General features: G+C 49.7%; 1 protein-coding gene across 2 annotated transcripts in view; it reads left to right on the top strand.

The window, feature by feature from the left end:
• The window catches only part of KIF15 (kinesin family member 15), a 2,141,222-nt gene that overhangs the window by 2,009,019 nt on the left and 114,930 nt on the right, over window positions 1-17,273 (top strand). For both annotated transcript variants that reach the window (XM_069648268.1, XM_069648269.1), the window contains exon 33: window positions 1,261-1,426. In XM_069648268.1, coding sequence (XP_069504369.1) covers window positions 1,261-1,426 — 166 coding nt within the window. The remainder of the gene's footprint in view (window positions 1-1,260; window positions 1,427-17,273) is intronic.

Raw genomic sequence — 17,273 nt, 5'->3', positions numbered from 1 at the left:
TGATAGGCAATATAATGCTATGGTATGCTACCTTAAGGTCTCCCATATAGTTAGGCCTCAGAGCCTCCATGTCACCTCCCTCTGCCTGCTCTACACTCAGCACCCCGAACAGGCTCAAACCCCTCCTAGGGCACAGGACACGTCAGACCTTCCCTTCCGCTTATTCTCTAGTATATAGCATTAGCCCCATATATGGGAGATATCAGAAGGGGTTTCTGCAAATGCCGCTTATTCATAATACAACACAATGTCCCTGCAGGGCTGCATCACAAGGACAGTTCTTGTCAAAGATCTGCAATATCGTGCCAAGTAACACCCCCATTGTGAAAGTACTGAAACATATTAGTGTTTGCCTATGATATACTATATAAACCGGCACTCTAGTGTGGGGGCCCTAGAAAGCGCTCTGTGTGACAAACTGCCGGAACATTTGCATGCTGTGTTCCCTGCTGATACCTCTGTATTTGCTATCTAATACACAAATCTTGGTTTTACCATCAGCCTGTGTTTTCTCCCCTTATTTGCTGCAAACTTAGGCCGGCCAGTGGGGTGTGGGGGATTTTGGGCGCTTGGTTTGGGACGGTGCACGATCTTGGCCACCGCATAAGTGTATTGCTTCTATGAGCCTTGCCTCCTCCTGAGGGTGTGTAAATGTACTGCTGTGTAATCGTATTCATGAGCATGTGAATCCATGCAAGAACCCATTCTGGAGAAGATACTAGTAACATGTAACTCTTGTTCTCTAGTATGGTTCTTTCATGAATTCACATGCATACCCTACACCCTTCCCCTCTTTGACTCTTCTTGGTTAATACTGCCACTTTATATGCACTACAAAATCTGAAGTTGGCCGCCAGGGGTGGAGTTTAGGAGGAAGAGTGTCATTGGTTAGGACAGTATGACCCAAAGTAACACTGATAGGCTATAGAGGAGACAAACAGTTTTTTAGCTTAAAGCTAAACTGCTTTAAATTTAACAAACATTCCCGGCCTGATTGGGAATGTTCATGAGCATGTGAATTCATCCAAGACCCGTGCTCAGAACAAAAGGTACAGTTAATTTGTTCCTTTTAGAGTGGGTGGAAGCTTTCGCCAGTAGCTGCAGTCTGTGTTTAAGTTAAAGCTCAAAGTGTGTGATTTGGTATGTAAACGCTAAAATGTTTCCAAAATGTTAAGTGTATCTAGATTTGTTTAGGTTATTTGCTAATGTAAAATTGGTGTTGATTTGACTAGTACATTCCTTGTTATGCCATATCTGCAGGTTAGAAGAGACCAGAAATGCTCTGAAGGCCACAAACAATTCACTGATTGAGATGAAAAGAGAAATTGATCGTACAAGAGCTCTTGAATCCAAAGCATTCATAGAAAAAGAAGAATTGAGGTCAAAGTTTGAAGAAGTTAATGAAGAACGGGATCAAACGCAAAAGGTTAGAGAAATATAATCTGCCTTCTGCTATTTTTAATCTGCTATCCACATTTACCTTTTCAACCAATTATTTCTGTAAACTCAGTTAATAGATTGGGCTGTTTGCGATTAGCCAATAGAGATTTGTTCTGCTTGGCAAGGTAGTGGTGTGCATAACACCTTTTAATAATTGGATTCAGTTCTGAGGGAGATGTGGATTTGGGTCCAGCTACAGTTGCCAAAACAACAAAGCACCTGTGTTCTTTAGAAGAGAATTTGGTTCCAGTGAAAAAGAATATGCTGCCTATAATAGTGTTTATTTCCACTCATAGACAGGCTTGTCTTTTCTTCTACTCTGATAGAAAAGTTATGCAAAATATCACATAACGGAACATACTCTTCCCTACTTATCCTCCAGAAGCATCCAATATCCCCTTAAACGCTTTTGGACACTTAATTGCAATCTTAGTTTCTGCCTAATTCACCTCTTCGATGACTTAAATTTAGGGTAGACTACATCAGCCCTTCGGACACAAACATTACCAGAAGATAGAATATCTTCACAATGTGTGCTATTGGGGTATCATGCAAATGATATTAAAGGTTATTTCTTGGAGTTGGTTTTCTCTAGAGACCGCAAGCTTGAAGTGAAAAGACCCTATAACTGTGGTGATCTAAGAAATTAGCACTGCTATTTTCCTTACCAGGTCCCTGTGATAAGATGCTGCCAGTCAAATCCAGTTTGTGGAAAAAAACAACTCTGCCTCCAATAAAGGTGTTAGAATCACGTAAGCCCCAGATAAAACTGTGATGCAGAAGACCTAGAAAACCACAAGGTTAGACATAGTCCTGCCGCTTTAAGATATAAACCCTTGCCTCACAAAAGCTAATAAAAATGGTTTACACATGAGTATTCTCGGATAGAAGTGGAAAGCAGAAAGGTTATGGATAAATAACTAGTCGAAGATTGAGCAGATTACCTAGTGGTAAACTGTCTCCATAAAGCCTTTCTACTCTCGCCAAATGTACTTCCTGCCATTCACTGCTAAATCAAGCAGACAATGTACAGAATGGTGTTTTAAAAAATTGTAGATTTAAACTGCCTATGTGTTAAGATGGATTTCTGAACTCTGGCCTGGTGGCCAGAGGTTCAGAAGGCCAGCCTAGTTTCTTGGAACAGGGTAACCTTCTGGACGAGCCAGGCCAATCATGGTAGCATTGGCGGCGGTCAAGACTAGGTCTCGGGAGGGGTGAGGGTGATCAAAAGCACACAATGAGCACACAGTAAACGAAACCACAGATTACTCTGTCAGGTGTGTAATTAAAAATATAGATACATTTATTAAAGGCCTTTTAAGTAAAACGCAACGTAATTATTCAGCAGCAATAACAAAACCAACACAACACTAATCTAGCAAACATATATACATCAACCAATGGCCAACATGGAAATTACTTGGTACGGTTCCACAACCTGTAAAGTAAGGGGTTATACAGTGTGAATATCTCTGTGGCAGTCCTTAACAATTCAAACCCTAACTTGAGAGGCAGTCCAGTCCCTAACAAGAGTGCAGTCTTGAGCACAAAAGTATTGTTGGTGCTGGTGCATGCGATGGTGCGGTTAAGTCCAAACGGGGTCTCTTTCAGGGGCTGTAGCGACTCAGGAAGGTGGGTGAAGCAGTGAAGAATAAGTTCACACTATTCGAGGAGCGTCTCCCCAAGAGGGTAGTTTCAAATCCTGCAGTTGCGCGGATCTGCAGCTTTCAGGGGCTGTGTTCCAGGGATGATTCCGTGGCGGGACAGGGGCAATTTCTCCTCTTCTGATGAAGGGATCAGGCCAGTTCTACTGCAGCAAGTCTGAGGACATTGGGGCACAGCAGCAAGGCACCCGCGAAGTTTGTCACCACAACTGGGCAACACAATGACCGCGTATGCTCGGGTCCAGGCATACTCTCCTAATTCCAGACCTAGGAATGCTATGTGTAGGAAACTCTGTGGAACAGTGCCTTATGCCCAGAGCTTACAGTCTCCAAAGGCTCAAGTAAAAACTTGACAGCTGCAGTTCCAGGACAAAGGTCCCGTACAAGCTGGTCAGTTCACTGGGTGGTCCAGGAACACTTTCGAAGGTTAAGTTGGAGGGGGCGAGAATAGTTGGTCCCACTATTCCAGTGGGTCGAAGCGCCCTTGCAAGCCTTGTATGTTTGTTCAGAGACAGGGGTCCGACTGGACAACAGCGGTCTCAGGGTGCCAAACCATCCAGCAGGTCACCAGCAGTTCCACAGATCTGCTTAGTTGATTCAGGATACTTGGCCCCTTTACTAAGTTCGGTGTAAACTCAGTAGATCGACCTGCAATGGGTGTAAGATGCCTTCTCTTAGCCAAAATCTCCTTTGCGCCAAAATGAAGAAAAAACAATGAAAGATCTGCTCACATAGGGCCATCACAGACTTGGACCAATCGCGGACCATTGTGGTCCCAGTCACGCCAGCACACCAGACATCCTGGAGGCACATACACAAGGCATGCAGAAGCGTGCGAAAGCTTTGGCTTTCGCGGTGGTCTGCATGACCAAATAAGGAATTTCCCAGGTCTGCTCGACCTGGGGAAGGCAAAGGGACAAGATTGCGAAAGGACAGAACAAAGGACCTTGTGGCATGGCCATTTTAGGCACTGGCCACTGTCCTGGGCCAAACACGGTAAGGACCCTTAAAAATTGCCACCAGCTCTGTCCAAGGCATACTTGTGCATTCACCAAAAAAACCTTTGAGCGTGTCTAGGGCCTTAAAAATGGAAAATGGACCCCAGCGCACTGTACTATAAGGTACTTTGTGCTAACACTAAGCAAGAACCCAAGCTTGTACTTGGGCAGCCGTGTGCTCACGTGTCGCTAACTCTTAGCTGCAATTTTCTGTATTAGATACCTTAGTTTTGCTAAATCAATTAATGATTGAGTTCCTACATACAATTTGCAAGTTTCATAATAGCTTTTTCATAAAAAAACTATTTAATATAAAGAAGCAGACATTAATCTACACAAGTTTGTAAAGGTCAATACAGCCAATGCATTTCGGACAGATGTGCCCATCTTCAGGGCTTGAACCTCTGTGTTTCATCATCAAGATTAGCCATAGTCAACATAATAAAAGGAAAAAGACAAAAAATAAAAATGTATAATTAACAGCATTCACTTCATTACTTATCATTAAGCAAAATTAATTTACTGGACTGCAGTACCTTTATGTACTCCTTGTAATAAAACAATTGGAATAAATCAGAAAACAAATGTAGAAGGGACTAATTAAATCTCAAATAAATTCAACCTTCAAATATTCACAAAAATCACTGTTTTCTATGTCAATCACCTGTGTCTCTTCTATGTTGACACGTGGCCAAAATATTGCATGCTGCTCATCTGTTTGCAGAAAGGTAAAAATGTCCATCAGTTTCTGTAGTGTCCTTGGTTTCTAAACCATTACCCTACTTGATAATAACATACTGTGTTTATCTTCACAACTGCTAGTGACGGGCGTTCGCAAGCTGTAGAATGGTGGCAGCCATTACCGCATTATTACTAAGCAAAAGGAAAGCTCTAGTAGTCATGTGAATCACTTTCATACATTGGGGAAGACCTAAGGGTATGTCTTTGAAATAAATACAGACATATACCCAAATTAATATAAATTCTCAATTTTATTACTTAGTTCATAACACATACTTAATATTAAAAATCATGATAGATTCAATAAAACCAATGATGTTCAACGCATTTAATATACATCAATCATATAATCATACACATCAAGCCAGGATATTGACTTTATACAATATTTAACTCCTGGAGTCAGAGCGTAGATCCTATGATCAATGTTTCTACTGCTCTTATCAATGCCCTACTTGTACAAGTTTCTGTCCTATGTGGGTTTTACTCTGCTCGACATTCATCGGGTTCTGTAAATGTTCTATTGGTGTTTCATATACTAATAGGTGATGTATTACAAGCAAACACATCCCAGGTCCTTCCAATGTACCCTAAGTAAATAGAAACACAAACATATTTAAAAAAAAGCTCTTTGGCTTGTTAATCAACCTTACATATCCCCTTCCCCAGAGGATTTCAGTATATATCTATATACCTGAACAGTGTGTCTGTGGTCACTCTTTAAGGAACACCTGCAACCATGAAGCTGGTCAGATAGCAAAGCGAGTAGAACTCTCGCTTTGACATCCGTGCAGAGTCTGCCGCCGTAGGTTCGAATCCCGGCAGGGCCAAACTCAGCCTTTCATCCTTACGAGGTCCTTAAATGAGCACCAGACACTGTGGGTAATAATAAGCAACTCTCAGATGCCTGAGGGTTCGTTGCGCTATATAAATGTGAATTATTATTTGTATTATTATGAATACGCTAACTTCATAGTTGTCTACTTCTTACACTCTTGCTAATCTAGAATACAAAACTACCTTAGTTGTGGATTCATATATTCACTGCTTATTATCGTATGAGTGATAACAGGACACCTTTTAACATCCTGCACTTACCTTCAACTATATGATCAACTTCATAGTCTGGTTCTTATTGTTCGATCTTATTTTTAATACAGCTCCTGTGCTGTATCATTCTTGTTTGACATTTTCTGTTGGTTTTGCCGATGTAATAACGCTGGCAATGACACGTAATAAGACAACACATTGTCTGAGTTACAGTTAGCGTGTTCTTTCATGACCCTTTCGTGTGTTAACCCAATATTCACAGATGACGTTGTCTTAGTAAATGGACACATAAAACAATTCCCACAAGCGTGATGTCCTACCACACGTGGAAAACCCCACAAGGTCTCTTGTTGAGGTTCTATACTCATGCGTGTCCCAATATCATTTTTCATGATCAGATTCCTAATATTGGTACTTTTATTAAAAGCAACAAACAGTGTTGCAAGGGACCCATTTGTCACTTTTCTCCAGTTCTTGTTTATAATCCCTTTAATCTTATACGACAAGTTGCTGAGCGAATGTTGAACCTTTTCCTGCCTGCACAAACTGTGGGTTTTTAACAAAGGGTAATGTCGTACATCACCCGTGATCGGGAGGAGAAAAGATAGTGCTTTGCCACCTGTGATACTAAAAATGTAGTCTATACGATAGGATGCCCTTGAGGTATGTATTATGTTGGGCAATCAAATACTAAAGAAGGGGATTGACCCGAAAGTGGTACAGCTATGGTGGGGGTCTAGAATATAAAAACAAGAAATCCAAAAAGCTGTAAAGTAAATTCTAACCTAAATCCTGAATTTAATTCTCATTCACATTTGGTATCAAAGATATCCAAGTGTTAGTTTTCCTTGGAAACCAAAGTATAATCTAAAGAAGTAAGTGAGAGAAAGTAAAGCTTATGTTTGAAATTAATTCTTTATTTTATTAAATAGAAAACATGAATTTTTCGAAATCATAATGGTTTGAAATTAAGAAGACTTCTAGCACAGTAGCTCAAAATCAAGAAGACTTCTAATAAAATAGCTCAAAGAGATTTAGCATTCATTAAACTCAGAGAATGCATAAACGGAAAATAGACAATAAATGAACAATCCTGATAGTAAAACACACATAATCAAACAAGTGACACAAGTTTAACAAGCAATGAAAAAACGACGAGAATACAAAATAATGAATAAGTACATTTTCACAATAATGTGAATTGACAGATCTGCCTATGTAAAATCTCACATTTACTGATGTCAAGAGCGGTCTAAAATGCTGTCACTTCGAGGAGCATAAACTTCCATCAAGCCAAGACCTGATTACGTTTCGGCGGGCCACCTATAAAACCATCAATGTCAGAAAACGCCTTCCTCTGGGCAGAGTGTGAGGTAATAATCCCTACGGGGAAACAGACAAACATGAAATTCTAGAAAATCTATAAGGGAATAAAAATTACTATATACTTCTATATAGATTATGTTCAGTTAACAGGGTAATCTAACATGTTATTTGGTAAATCAACATGACTACTAATTTAAATGGTCCAGAAAGAGCCTTACCCAAACTGACTCTGGGGGGATTTCACGGACAAAATTGATTTCAGCAGTTGCGAGACATTCGATGGACAAAATACATGATTACTCCTACGTCCCGTCCCCTTTCCTCTATACTTATGCGACATCTCTCCGTCCTGTGGGACGGCACCGGAGCACTTTGTAAAAAGCATACAAAACACATTTTTTTCGAAAATGTGTCCTTCCTCTTTCTTACGCGGGCCCGGCACGCGGCCGTAGCCCCGCCCACCTTGGCTCCGCATCGCCCATCAGTCCTTTTCTCCGCTCGTTCGGGACTGGACGCACTTCGCATCCTCGGAAGATTGCCTTCCCTTTTTTCCTCTCTGGCTCTCGCTAGCGATCATGTACTAGTATGTCTATGTCGTTCAGGCTAGACTTTCCAGATTGTTCATCGTGTCACCGTCGTTTCGGGAGGGGGGATCCCCATACTCTTTGTTTAGAGTGCTCGTGTCCGGATCACCGTTGGGACTCCTGTTTTTACTGCAACTCCCTTTCGGTCCGTACACTTCAACGTCGGTTGGAGCGGTGGGAGGAGGTGTTCCGACGAACTCCTCCTTAACATTTTCAGGCGTTCATCGACGAAAAGAAGTGGTAAGTTCTTTACTTTTCAGAGCCCACCGGCTGGGGGATACCTTTCTGGGTTCCTCTCGGGCCAAGAGGAGCATCGATCGCTCTGCCACTGGGGTTCCACCTGAGGTGCCCGTTGGGCCTAATTGTACCAGAGTTTTCTCCGAGGGTCTCCGTAAGGGGCCTGTGGATACCGGAGCTTGCTCCGAGGTCCCTCCTGTGGGGGCTGTTTGTAGGCCCAGTTCTACTGGGTCCTAGGGTACCGGAGCTAGCTCTGAGGCCTCCCTTTCGGCTTCCCTCAAAAATAAAACTGGGGTGCGCCCCGAGGCCTTGGGATCGGCTTGCTGTTACCGAACGGATGTTCGAGGCCCGCGCAGACAAGGCTTGTACCGGGCCTGGGTCCGAGGTCCCTCGTTCAGAGGCTAAAGCTACCAACAGTTCTGAGAGTCCTGACAAGGCCTTGTCGGTGAAAGCGGTTTCTCACCTTTCCCGCTCTTGCGTTGACACCAGACCTGTTGAGGGGGCAAAGAAGCAAAGTTCTTCTTTTACCGCAGTGCCGAGGTCCTTCCTTCGAAGGCTAATTTGGCGGTTGGTATGTCACAGAAACATTCCAGGCCTCACAGTACCGGCTCTGCCAAGGTCCCTTATGTTGAGGCTAAAGTTGAGACCCCCTGATCCATCGACGGGGACCCCTGCCTCACTTCCTCATGTGCCGCAGTTCCCCCTCAGATGAGGACAAAATGGCGCCCGTTCCCGCCACGACCACGGCGGCCATTTTAGGTGCTACCCCTACAACTACGCCATCGGCCTCAGGTGTAGGGCTTGGTCCCTCGGGTGAACATAGTCCCTTGTACGCATCCCTATCGGCCAGTTTACGATTGGAATAACCGGATGCCTCTTCCGCACAATGTTTCGTTGCCTGTGGGGTTGGCACCTTTGATGTATGTGGATACGTCGGTGGAGGGGCCTGTGTGGCACCCTTCCCCGTTACGTCCCTGGATTTGTCCACCTCGTGAGAAGTCTCCTCTGGTTCCGAGGCAGTCCCCGGAGGAGGCTTTTTTCGGTACATTTCAAACATTAATGCGTACTGACCCCATGAGGGAATATTTCAAAGGGCTTTTCAGGGAGATCTGCCCACCTGCGCCTCCGGCTCCACCCGTTCCTCCGGTGGTTCTGCCGGCGCCTCCCTTGCCGACGGTGCCTCCCCCGACTCTTCCGCCTTTGCCTCCATTGTCCCCTGTGTACAAGGCAGCGCCTGACACAGCACAGCAGGATCCTGACCTGTCGGATGACGCCCAAGGCGATCAGGACAACAAGGATCTTCCCCGCTCTATCAGAGCTTTTCATGACCGGGTTCTGAACATGAAGAGTTTCTTAGATGTTCCAGTTCCTGAGGCACCAGCTCCGCAGGAGGGCATGCTTTCTGGGGCGTTCACCCTGTCTCCTTCGGAGCGCACCGGCCTGTTCTTGCAGAAGGATTTTTCTGGCCGCGGTCTGCAGAGTCTGGGAAAAGCCACACTCTGGACTTTTTGTCAATAAGAAAATTGACGGGAGATATAGGCTGCATTCTTCGGAAGAGGAGTCCTTGTCGTCTTGTCCACCCCCCTCCTCCACAGTGGTGGCTGCAGCCACATTGCAGTCCAGGCCTGCAGCATCCTCTTCCACGACGGCTACTCAGGTTATGGGAAAGGAGGATAAGCTCCTGGACTCCCTCGGGAGGAAAATCTTTGCCAACTCGGCCTTGCAGCTCAGGCAGGCCAACACTGAATTGATATTAGCGGGAGCTAACATGCGGATGTGGAAAGGTGTGTCGGAGTTTGAGGAGTTTATCCCGGTCGAGAAGCTGGAAGACTTTAAAGGAAGGCTATCCGACGCCAGGGCCTTGGCCCAGGATCTCCTGGAGGCTGCGGCTCATCACGTAGACACCTTGGCTCGGGGCCTTATGCTGGGGGTTGATATCTCACGGCAGGCGTGGTTAAATGCAACTAAATTCTCAAAAGAAGTGCAGGACAAGGTGTTGGACCTTCTGTTTGATGGGAAGGAGCTTTTTCATTCTACAACAGATGTAGAGCTCACCAAGATGAAGGATAGCACTCAGACAGCTAAGTCCTTGTTGGTCCTTGTTAAAACTCCTTTCAAAACCCAGAGACCATTGTCGCAAAGTCGACCTTCTACTTTAGGGGCTTCCTCGACCATAAATCTTGCAGAGTGGATACCCCTGCGGGGAACAACCGCTGTAGCCAACAACGGACGCGGTTTTTCTCCTGCTCATCTGCCTCCTCCTCAGGTTCAGGTGGCAAGGCCTCCGATAAACCTGCTAAATGAGGGTTTTCCGCGCTCGCACGAGACCCCGGTGGGAGGTCGCATCGCGTCTCATTGGGAGGCGTGGCAGACAATCACAGAAGACAGATGGGTCTTGTCAGTCGCTCGGGCGGGCTTCCGCTTACCGCTACCCCCTACCCCACCCGTCAACCCTCCTTTTCAGCAATCGGGCTCACCCTCCCTCAAAGCCGAGGTTCAGAAACTTCTGGACCTCAGAGCTCTGGAACCCGTTCCTCTTGGGGAACGAGGGGAGGGCTTCTACTCCCGGCTGTTTACGGTGCCCAAACCCAACCAGGCTGGCCTGCGCACCATCCTAGACCTTTCACAGTTCAAGCTTTTCCTACCCCAAGAGAAATTCAAGATGATCACGCCCAGCCAGATACGGTCCTCCTTGCAGATGGGCGATTTGCCTCGGCGTCGTGGATCTTCAGGATGCGTACATGCATATCCTGATTTGGAACTCACACAGGAGATACCTCCGCTTCTCTTCGGTAGAGGAGCACTTTCAGTTTCGAGTGCTTCCTTTTGGCCTCAGCTCGGTGATGCGTGTCTTCACGAAGATTATGTTGGTGATTGCGGCCTATCTTTGTCTCCAGGGTATCCATGTGTATCCTTATTTGGACCACTGGCTCTTGCGCAGCCCTTGTCCGCTGGCAGCAGTGGGCAATCTCCAGTCTCTCCTTCAGCTCCTGTTCCATCTTGGGCTGTCGGTGAACTGGCGGAAATCTTCCATGACAGTCTCGCAGGACCTGATTTTCCTGGGTTTTCTCTGGAACACGATCGACTGCAGAGTGTACCTGACCGGGGACAGAATGGCGGATCTGTTAGCCACGTGTCAGATGTTTGCGCAGTCGGAGAGCATGTCGGCCTGGAGGTTCCAGAGGCTTCTGGGCCTCATGGCCTCGTGCGTGCTGGCTCTTCCTCTTGCTCGTCTCAAGATGAGGCGGACCCAGATGGCTCTTCGGAGTTCCTGGCATCAGGCTGTGGACCCGGATTCCAAGCTAGTAGTGATTCCGGATTCCATAAGAGTGGACCTGGATTGGTGGTCATCTCTCAGCAACCTGTCGGTGGTTCCTAGGTTTCAAGACCCAGCCGCCACGGTGACGATCACGGCGGACTCCTCCCTGCTGGGGTGGGTTGCGACGTGAGACCTTCAGGTTTCAGACCTCTGGTCGTCTCAGGACAAGCTCCTGCACATAAACTATTTGGAGCTTCTGGCGATCTTCCTAGCGCTCAGGGCTTTCAGACCGCTCATTGCCAACAAGGTGGTCCGCATACGAACGGACAATGTGGTGTCAATGTATTACATCAACAAGCAAGGGGGAAAAAAGTCTTCCCCCCCACGTGGACCTGTCCATCCAGATATGGGAGTGGGCCGTGCTTCATGGTGTTTGGCTGCTTGCAGTGCACATCCCGGGCCAGCTGAATGTCACAGCGAATGCCCTCAGCCAGCGGACAGCAGTCAGCTACGAGTGGGAGTTGAAGGCGGAGGTCCTCTCATGGATTTTCTAGCGTTGGGCACACCGGAGGTGGACCTCTTCGCTACGGCGGTGAACAAGAAGAATCTTAAGTATGCCTCCAGAGGGGGGCTGGGAGCCTCCTCTCTGGGGGATGCTCTCGAGATTCTATGGTACAACATGAGAGCTTACGCCTTCCCGCCTCTGCCTCTAGTTCATCGAGCAATTTCGAAGCTGAAGAACTTGGTGAACTGTTCCCTTCTGCTCGTAGCCCCGTGGTGGCCGGCCAGGTTTTGGTTCTCAGAACTTCAACACCTGCCGATGTATCCGCCGATCAGGTTACCAGTGACCCACAATCTTCTTCATCAAGGGGAACAGCAGATGTGGCACCCCTCCCCACAATTGCTAAGCTTGGCGGCATGGTGCCCGAGTTCAAGTCTTTAGAGCATCTTGACTGGTCTATGGATAACATGCGTTTTATTCAGGCCGCCAGGAGACCACTTGACCATATCCCAATACATGAGTAAATGGCTCAGGTTCTGTCATTGGTGTTTGGAAAAGCAGTTGGATCCAAGGGTGGCTACGATTGACACGGTGCTGTCCTTGTGTCCTCCCTAGCAGAGTCGGGTGTTCACGTTCTGTCATGCAGAACTTACCTTTCAGCGGTTTCCGCTTATCTTTCTACAGACCAATGCTCTTATTCTCTGAGTAACCCAGTGGTTAAGAGGCATTTTGCAGGCTTGACAGGCCTCTACCCTCCGGTTCGTAGTCCGCACCCGCCGTGGGACCTAAATGTAGTCCTGACGGCGCTGTGCCATAAACCTTTTGAACCAATGGCCACGGTGGACCTCAAGTACCTATCCTGGAAAGTGTCCTTTCTGGTCGCTGTTACGTCAGCGAGGAGAGTGAGTGAGCTCCAGGCCTTGTCTGTGGAGCATCCTTTCTTGGTCTTTCACAAGGACAAGGTAGTCCTACGGACAAACCCGGCCTTTCTACCGAAGGTGGTCACTGAATTACATCTTTTTCAGTCGATCTCCCTACCAGTCTTTTTTCCGAACCCTGCCTCAGAGGCTGAAAGGGTTTTGCACTGTCTTGACGTCAGAAGGGCTCTTCTCCAGCATGGGTCTGGCATGGATTCACATGCTCATGAATATTCCCCGTCGTTAGGCTGGGAATCCTCGGTAAAGAAAAATCAGTATCAGTTTCGTTTCTGATCTGTCTTTCGTAGTAGTAACCAATCACTGATCTCTGCATCATACTGACCACTGCCAATGACTGCCATCTCCCTAAGCCCCGCCTCTGGCAGCCATCTTCAGATTTTTACCGCACGTTCAAGTGTTGGGATCCTCGTGCTATTGCTCTCGAGCTTTAGTGCTTTTTTCGCGTTTTTTCATAGGAAAATGTTCTCTTTTTCGGTCAAAAGAGCGTCAAGCTCCACTGTTTCTTTATACGATCAACGGGTACCCATGTCGGATTCTTCTACGCCCCTCAAGGGTGAAGATTTCGTCGAGCCACGCTTTTGGAGGACTCCAAAAGTTTCTCAGGCCCATCTCGGACATGGCCCAGGAGAAGGGAAGCTCGACGCCCGGAAAGCTGTTCAGGATCTGCCCTGGATGCCAGCTTCAGAATGTCTTTAAGGAGGACGAACACTCCCTTTGCCTCTACTGCCTGCATGAGGACAAGACGCACGTGGAGAAGGACTGTGCGTTTTGCGGCAATATTCGGAGCGGACCATGAAGGACCACCATCTGCGTCTCGCCAACTGGCTGGAAGGGAAGAGCCCGTCAGGCGAGAAAAAGAAGTCGTCCGAGCGGTCTTCTAAGACCTTTGAGGGCGCCCCGGTGACGGGGGCCCAACAGAAGGCCAAGCACTGCGAGTCCGCTGGCACCGGGAGCGCCGAACGGTCGGCTCTACGGGTGCCAAGCAGGGCGCATCCTCCCCGGCGCCATCAACCACAAGCCAACGCTCTGGCTCGGGTAAGAGGAAGGCCGAGCACCCGGCGAAGCTCCTGGAGAGAGACCCCGGTCGAGCTCCAAGCCCCATCAGAGGGGGAGCGAGGCGGTGACCCTCCCCCCAAGGAGAAGGCGGTGAGCGCACCTAAAGTGGTGAAAGCCCTGATCCACCCTGCCAAGGCCTCTATCGAGACAGTCGCGGCGGCCCTGGCTCAGCCTGTGGAGGCTACACCAGTGGAGGCGACTTCGGGGCCCAGAGTCTCCCTGCCACCGCGGAGGGAGTCCTCTTTCATGCCCATCGACAGGACCCCTGTGAAACCTCCGGAGAAGAAAAAGGGGGGGGCAGGGGGTCGTCGTGGATTCGGCCTCAACCTCTGAAGAGGAGCTGATCGAAGTCTTAAGCCACGGCGTTGGCGTGGAAGAAGACCAGCCCGTCGGGAGGGACCCCGACGTCGAAGACGACAACGTCGAGGGTGCCGACGAGGCTCCTGACCGCCCGTCGGAATCCCCTCAACCAGTGCCGCAAGACAACTCGGCGGCCATTTTGTTGGCTATACAGTCCTTATGCTCGGAGATAAGGACGAGATTGCCGTTACCACCAACGGAGGAACCGCTCCCGACGGGGGACCCGGAGCCAGGCCCTTCTGGGAGCCCTCCTCCTAAGAGAAGAAGGATTCATCCTCCACCTCCTTTTCAACCATCGCGCCCTGCTCAGACCTCCTCCCCGTCCACGACCCGTGGGGATGATACGGGGACTGACACGGCCGCAACGGGTACAGACGACGAGGTTTACGACGAGGATCTCCCGTCGTCACCTCCTCCCCGGGCTTCCCCGCCCGACGAGATTGGATCGTTTCATGCCATGATCGCCAGGGCATCCGAGCTTCTCCAGCTCTGCCCGCAAGAGAAGGAAGGTTTCCTTTATGAACGGCGCGAGACCAAGAGGAAGACAGTCCTCATTGTACCTCTACTGGACGATATCTGGGATGAGGGTCTCGCCCTCCTCAAGAACCCATCCACAACGCCAGCGAGAAGGGATTGGTACGAGAAGAAGTACTCGGTCGTCTCTGCGGCGGCCAGGAAGAAAGCGGGGGGGGGTCTTCGGCCTCTACGTCAACCTCCCTGCCGGACGGCGAGGGAAAGAAATTGGACACGATGGGACGCAGAGTCATCTCATCGGCAGCGACGATGATTAAGGCTGCCAACGCCTTGGCTATCGTAGCCCGCTACGACAGGGAGTTGTGGTACAAAATCGCCCCACTGCTGGACTTCCTACCAGACGACAAGAGGGCGGAGGCCCTAGAGATCCTGCAGGAAGGAGAAGTGGCTTCGGACCACGCCATTACGATAGCGACGGACATCGCTGACACTGGGTTTCGCCAGTTGGGCAACGGCGTGTGCCTTAGACGGCGTGGGTGGCTCAAGGCAACGGACTTCCGGCAGGACGTGCAGACCAGAGTCTTGGACATGCCGTTCGACGGGAGCAACCTGTTTGGGAAAACAGTGGACGATTCCCTACAAGCCATCAAGACGGACACGGAGATGGCCCGGGCTCTTGGTGTTCTCCAGCAACGACGGCTGCCCTTTCGGAGTGCCGGAGGCAAGCAGGGTGCCTCCAAAGGACCCGGTGGCGGATTTTCCACCTATCGTCAAGCGGCCCGTTCGTCATCACAGGAAGCCTACAGGGGACGAGGCAAGTCGGGCGGACCCCGCCGTCGTCGCCAGGGAGGACAAGGCGGCAAAGCCTCGTCGAAGCAGGACTGAACCGTCCGTGGGGTCGGGCCCCCACCGAAGCACCCCTGTGGGTGGCCGGCTGGCGAACTTCGTCAGCGTGTGGGAATCCATCTCCACTGACCGTTGGGTGCTGGACGCCCTGGCCCAGGGTCACGCGCTCAAGTTTCTAAAGAAGTGCCCGTGCGTCCCCCCCCGTGGCCAGGAAGGAACATCACGTCCCTCAACTTCTCCTGGAGGTAAAGGCGATGCTCAAGAAAGGCGCCATCGAGCTCGTCCCAAAGAGGCTTCGGGGCTCCGGAGTTTACTCAAGATACTTCCTCGTGAAGAAGAAGACAGGAGGATGGCGTCCCATCCTGGACCTACGACGACTGAACAGATTCATCAAGGCACAGAAGTTCCGGATGGTCACCCTCCAGCACGTCCTGGGTCAACTGGAGGAGGGCGATTTCCTGTCGTCGTTGGATTTGGAGGATGCTTACTTCCATATCCCCATCCTAAAGGGACACGAAAGTTTCTCAGATTCGTGGTCCAAGGGCGTCACTACCAGTTCAGAGTCCTTCCCTTCGGATTGAGGTCGGCACCCAGGGTGTTCACCAAGTGCCTCGCACCGGTGGCGGCGCAGCTGCGCCTCGAGGGGATCCACGTCTACCCCTACCTGGACGACTGGCTCATCCGAGCAAAGACAAGGGAACTCGCCGCGGAGCACACGGCGAGGACCGTCCAACTACTCACGGACCTGGGATTCTCCATAAACTATGCCAAGTCCCACCTGGTGCCCGCGCAAGACGCACTGTTTCTGGGAGCGAAACTCGACACAGTGGCGCTTCTGGCCTCTCCGTCGGAGGAAAGGACGAGGGCCATCTTGGGCAAAGTGCAGCGGATGCTGGTTGCGGACGCGGCCAGGGTGAGGTCCATCAAATCCCTCCTCGGAATTATGTCTTCTTGCATTTATCTCATCCGCCTGTGCAGGCTTCGGATGCGACCGTTACAGGAGTTCCTGGACGCTCGCTGGATTCAGACGACGGGCAGCTTCGAGGACAGGATCACACTCGACGAGAGCTTCCGACGAGCGATCCGGTGGTGGGCACCCGCGCGCATCTGACGGCGGGCATGGACTTCCAGACCCCGGGCCACCAGAAGACAGTGACCACGGATGCCTTCCTGGAAGGGTGGGGAGCGCACACCGAAAATCTGCACGCGAGAGGCCTTTGGCTTCCGACGGAGAAGTCCCTCCATATCAACGTCCTGGAGCTCCGGGCAGTGTTTTGGGCCCTCAGGTCCTTTCTCCCATCCCTCAAGGGCAAGGTGGTGAGGATCTTCACCGACAACACCACCACCATGTTCTACATCAGGAAGCAGGGCGGTACCAGATCCCCAGCCCTGTCCAAGGAGGCGCAGGATCTGTGGCATTGGGCCGTCGCCCAAGGGATGTTTCTGGTGCCGTTTCATCTGGCAGGAATAAAAAACACCATCGCCGACTCACTCAGCAGAGAGCTGCGCTCGTGCCACGAGTGGGAACTACGACAGGATCTAGTGGACCGCCTCTTCCGACGGTGGGGCACTCCCAGATCGATCTGTTCGCGACGACGACGAACTCCAAGTGCCGGAGGTTCGCCTGCAGGTTTCCCCAGCCGAGGAGCATGGGCGATGCTTTCTCGTTCCCCTGGGAGGAGGGCCTGTTTCTATACGCGTTCCCGCCATTGCCGTTGCTGATCCGGCTCATCAACAAGCTCAAGAGGTCACAGTGCAGGATGATCCTCGTCGCACCTGCGTGGCCGAGGCAGATATG

This window comes from Ambystoma mexicanum, chromosome 2q, assembly GCF_040938575.1.
Source record: "Ambystoma mexicanum isolate Mex_15411 chromosome 2q, UKY_AmexF1_1, whole genome shotgun sequence".
In the NCBI taxonomy this organism is placed as follows: Eukaryota; Metazoa; Chordata; class Amphibia; order Caudata; family Ambystomatidae; genus Ambystoma; species Ambystoma mexicanum.
Note: the sequence above shows the minus strand (reverse complement) of the source record. Positions and strands in the feature narration are given on the sequence as shown.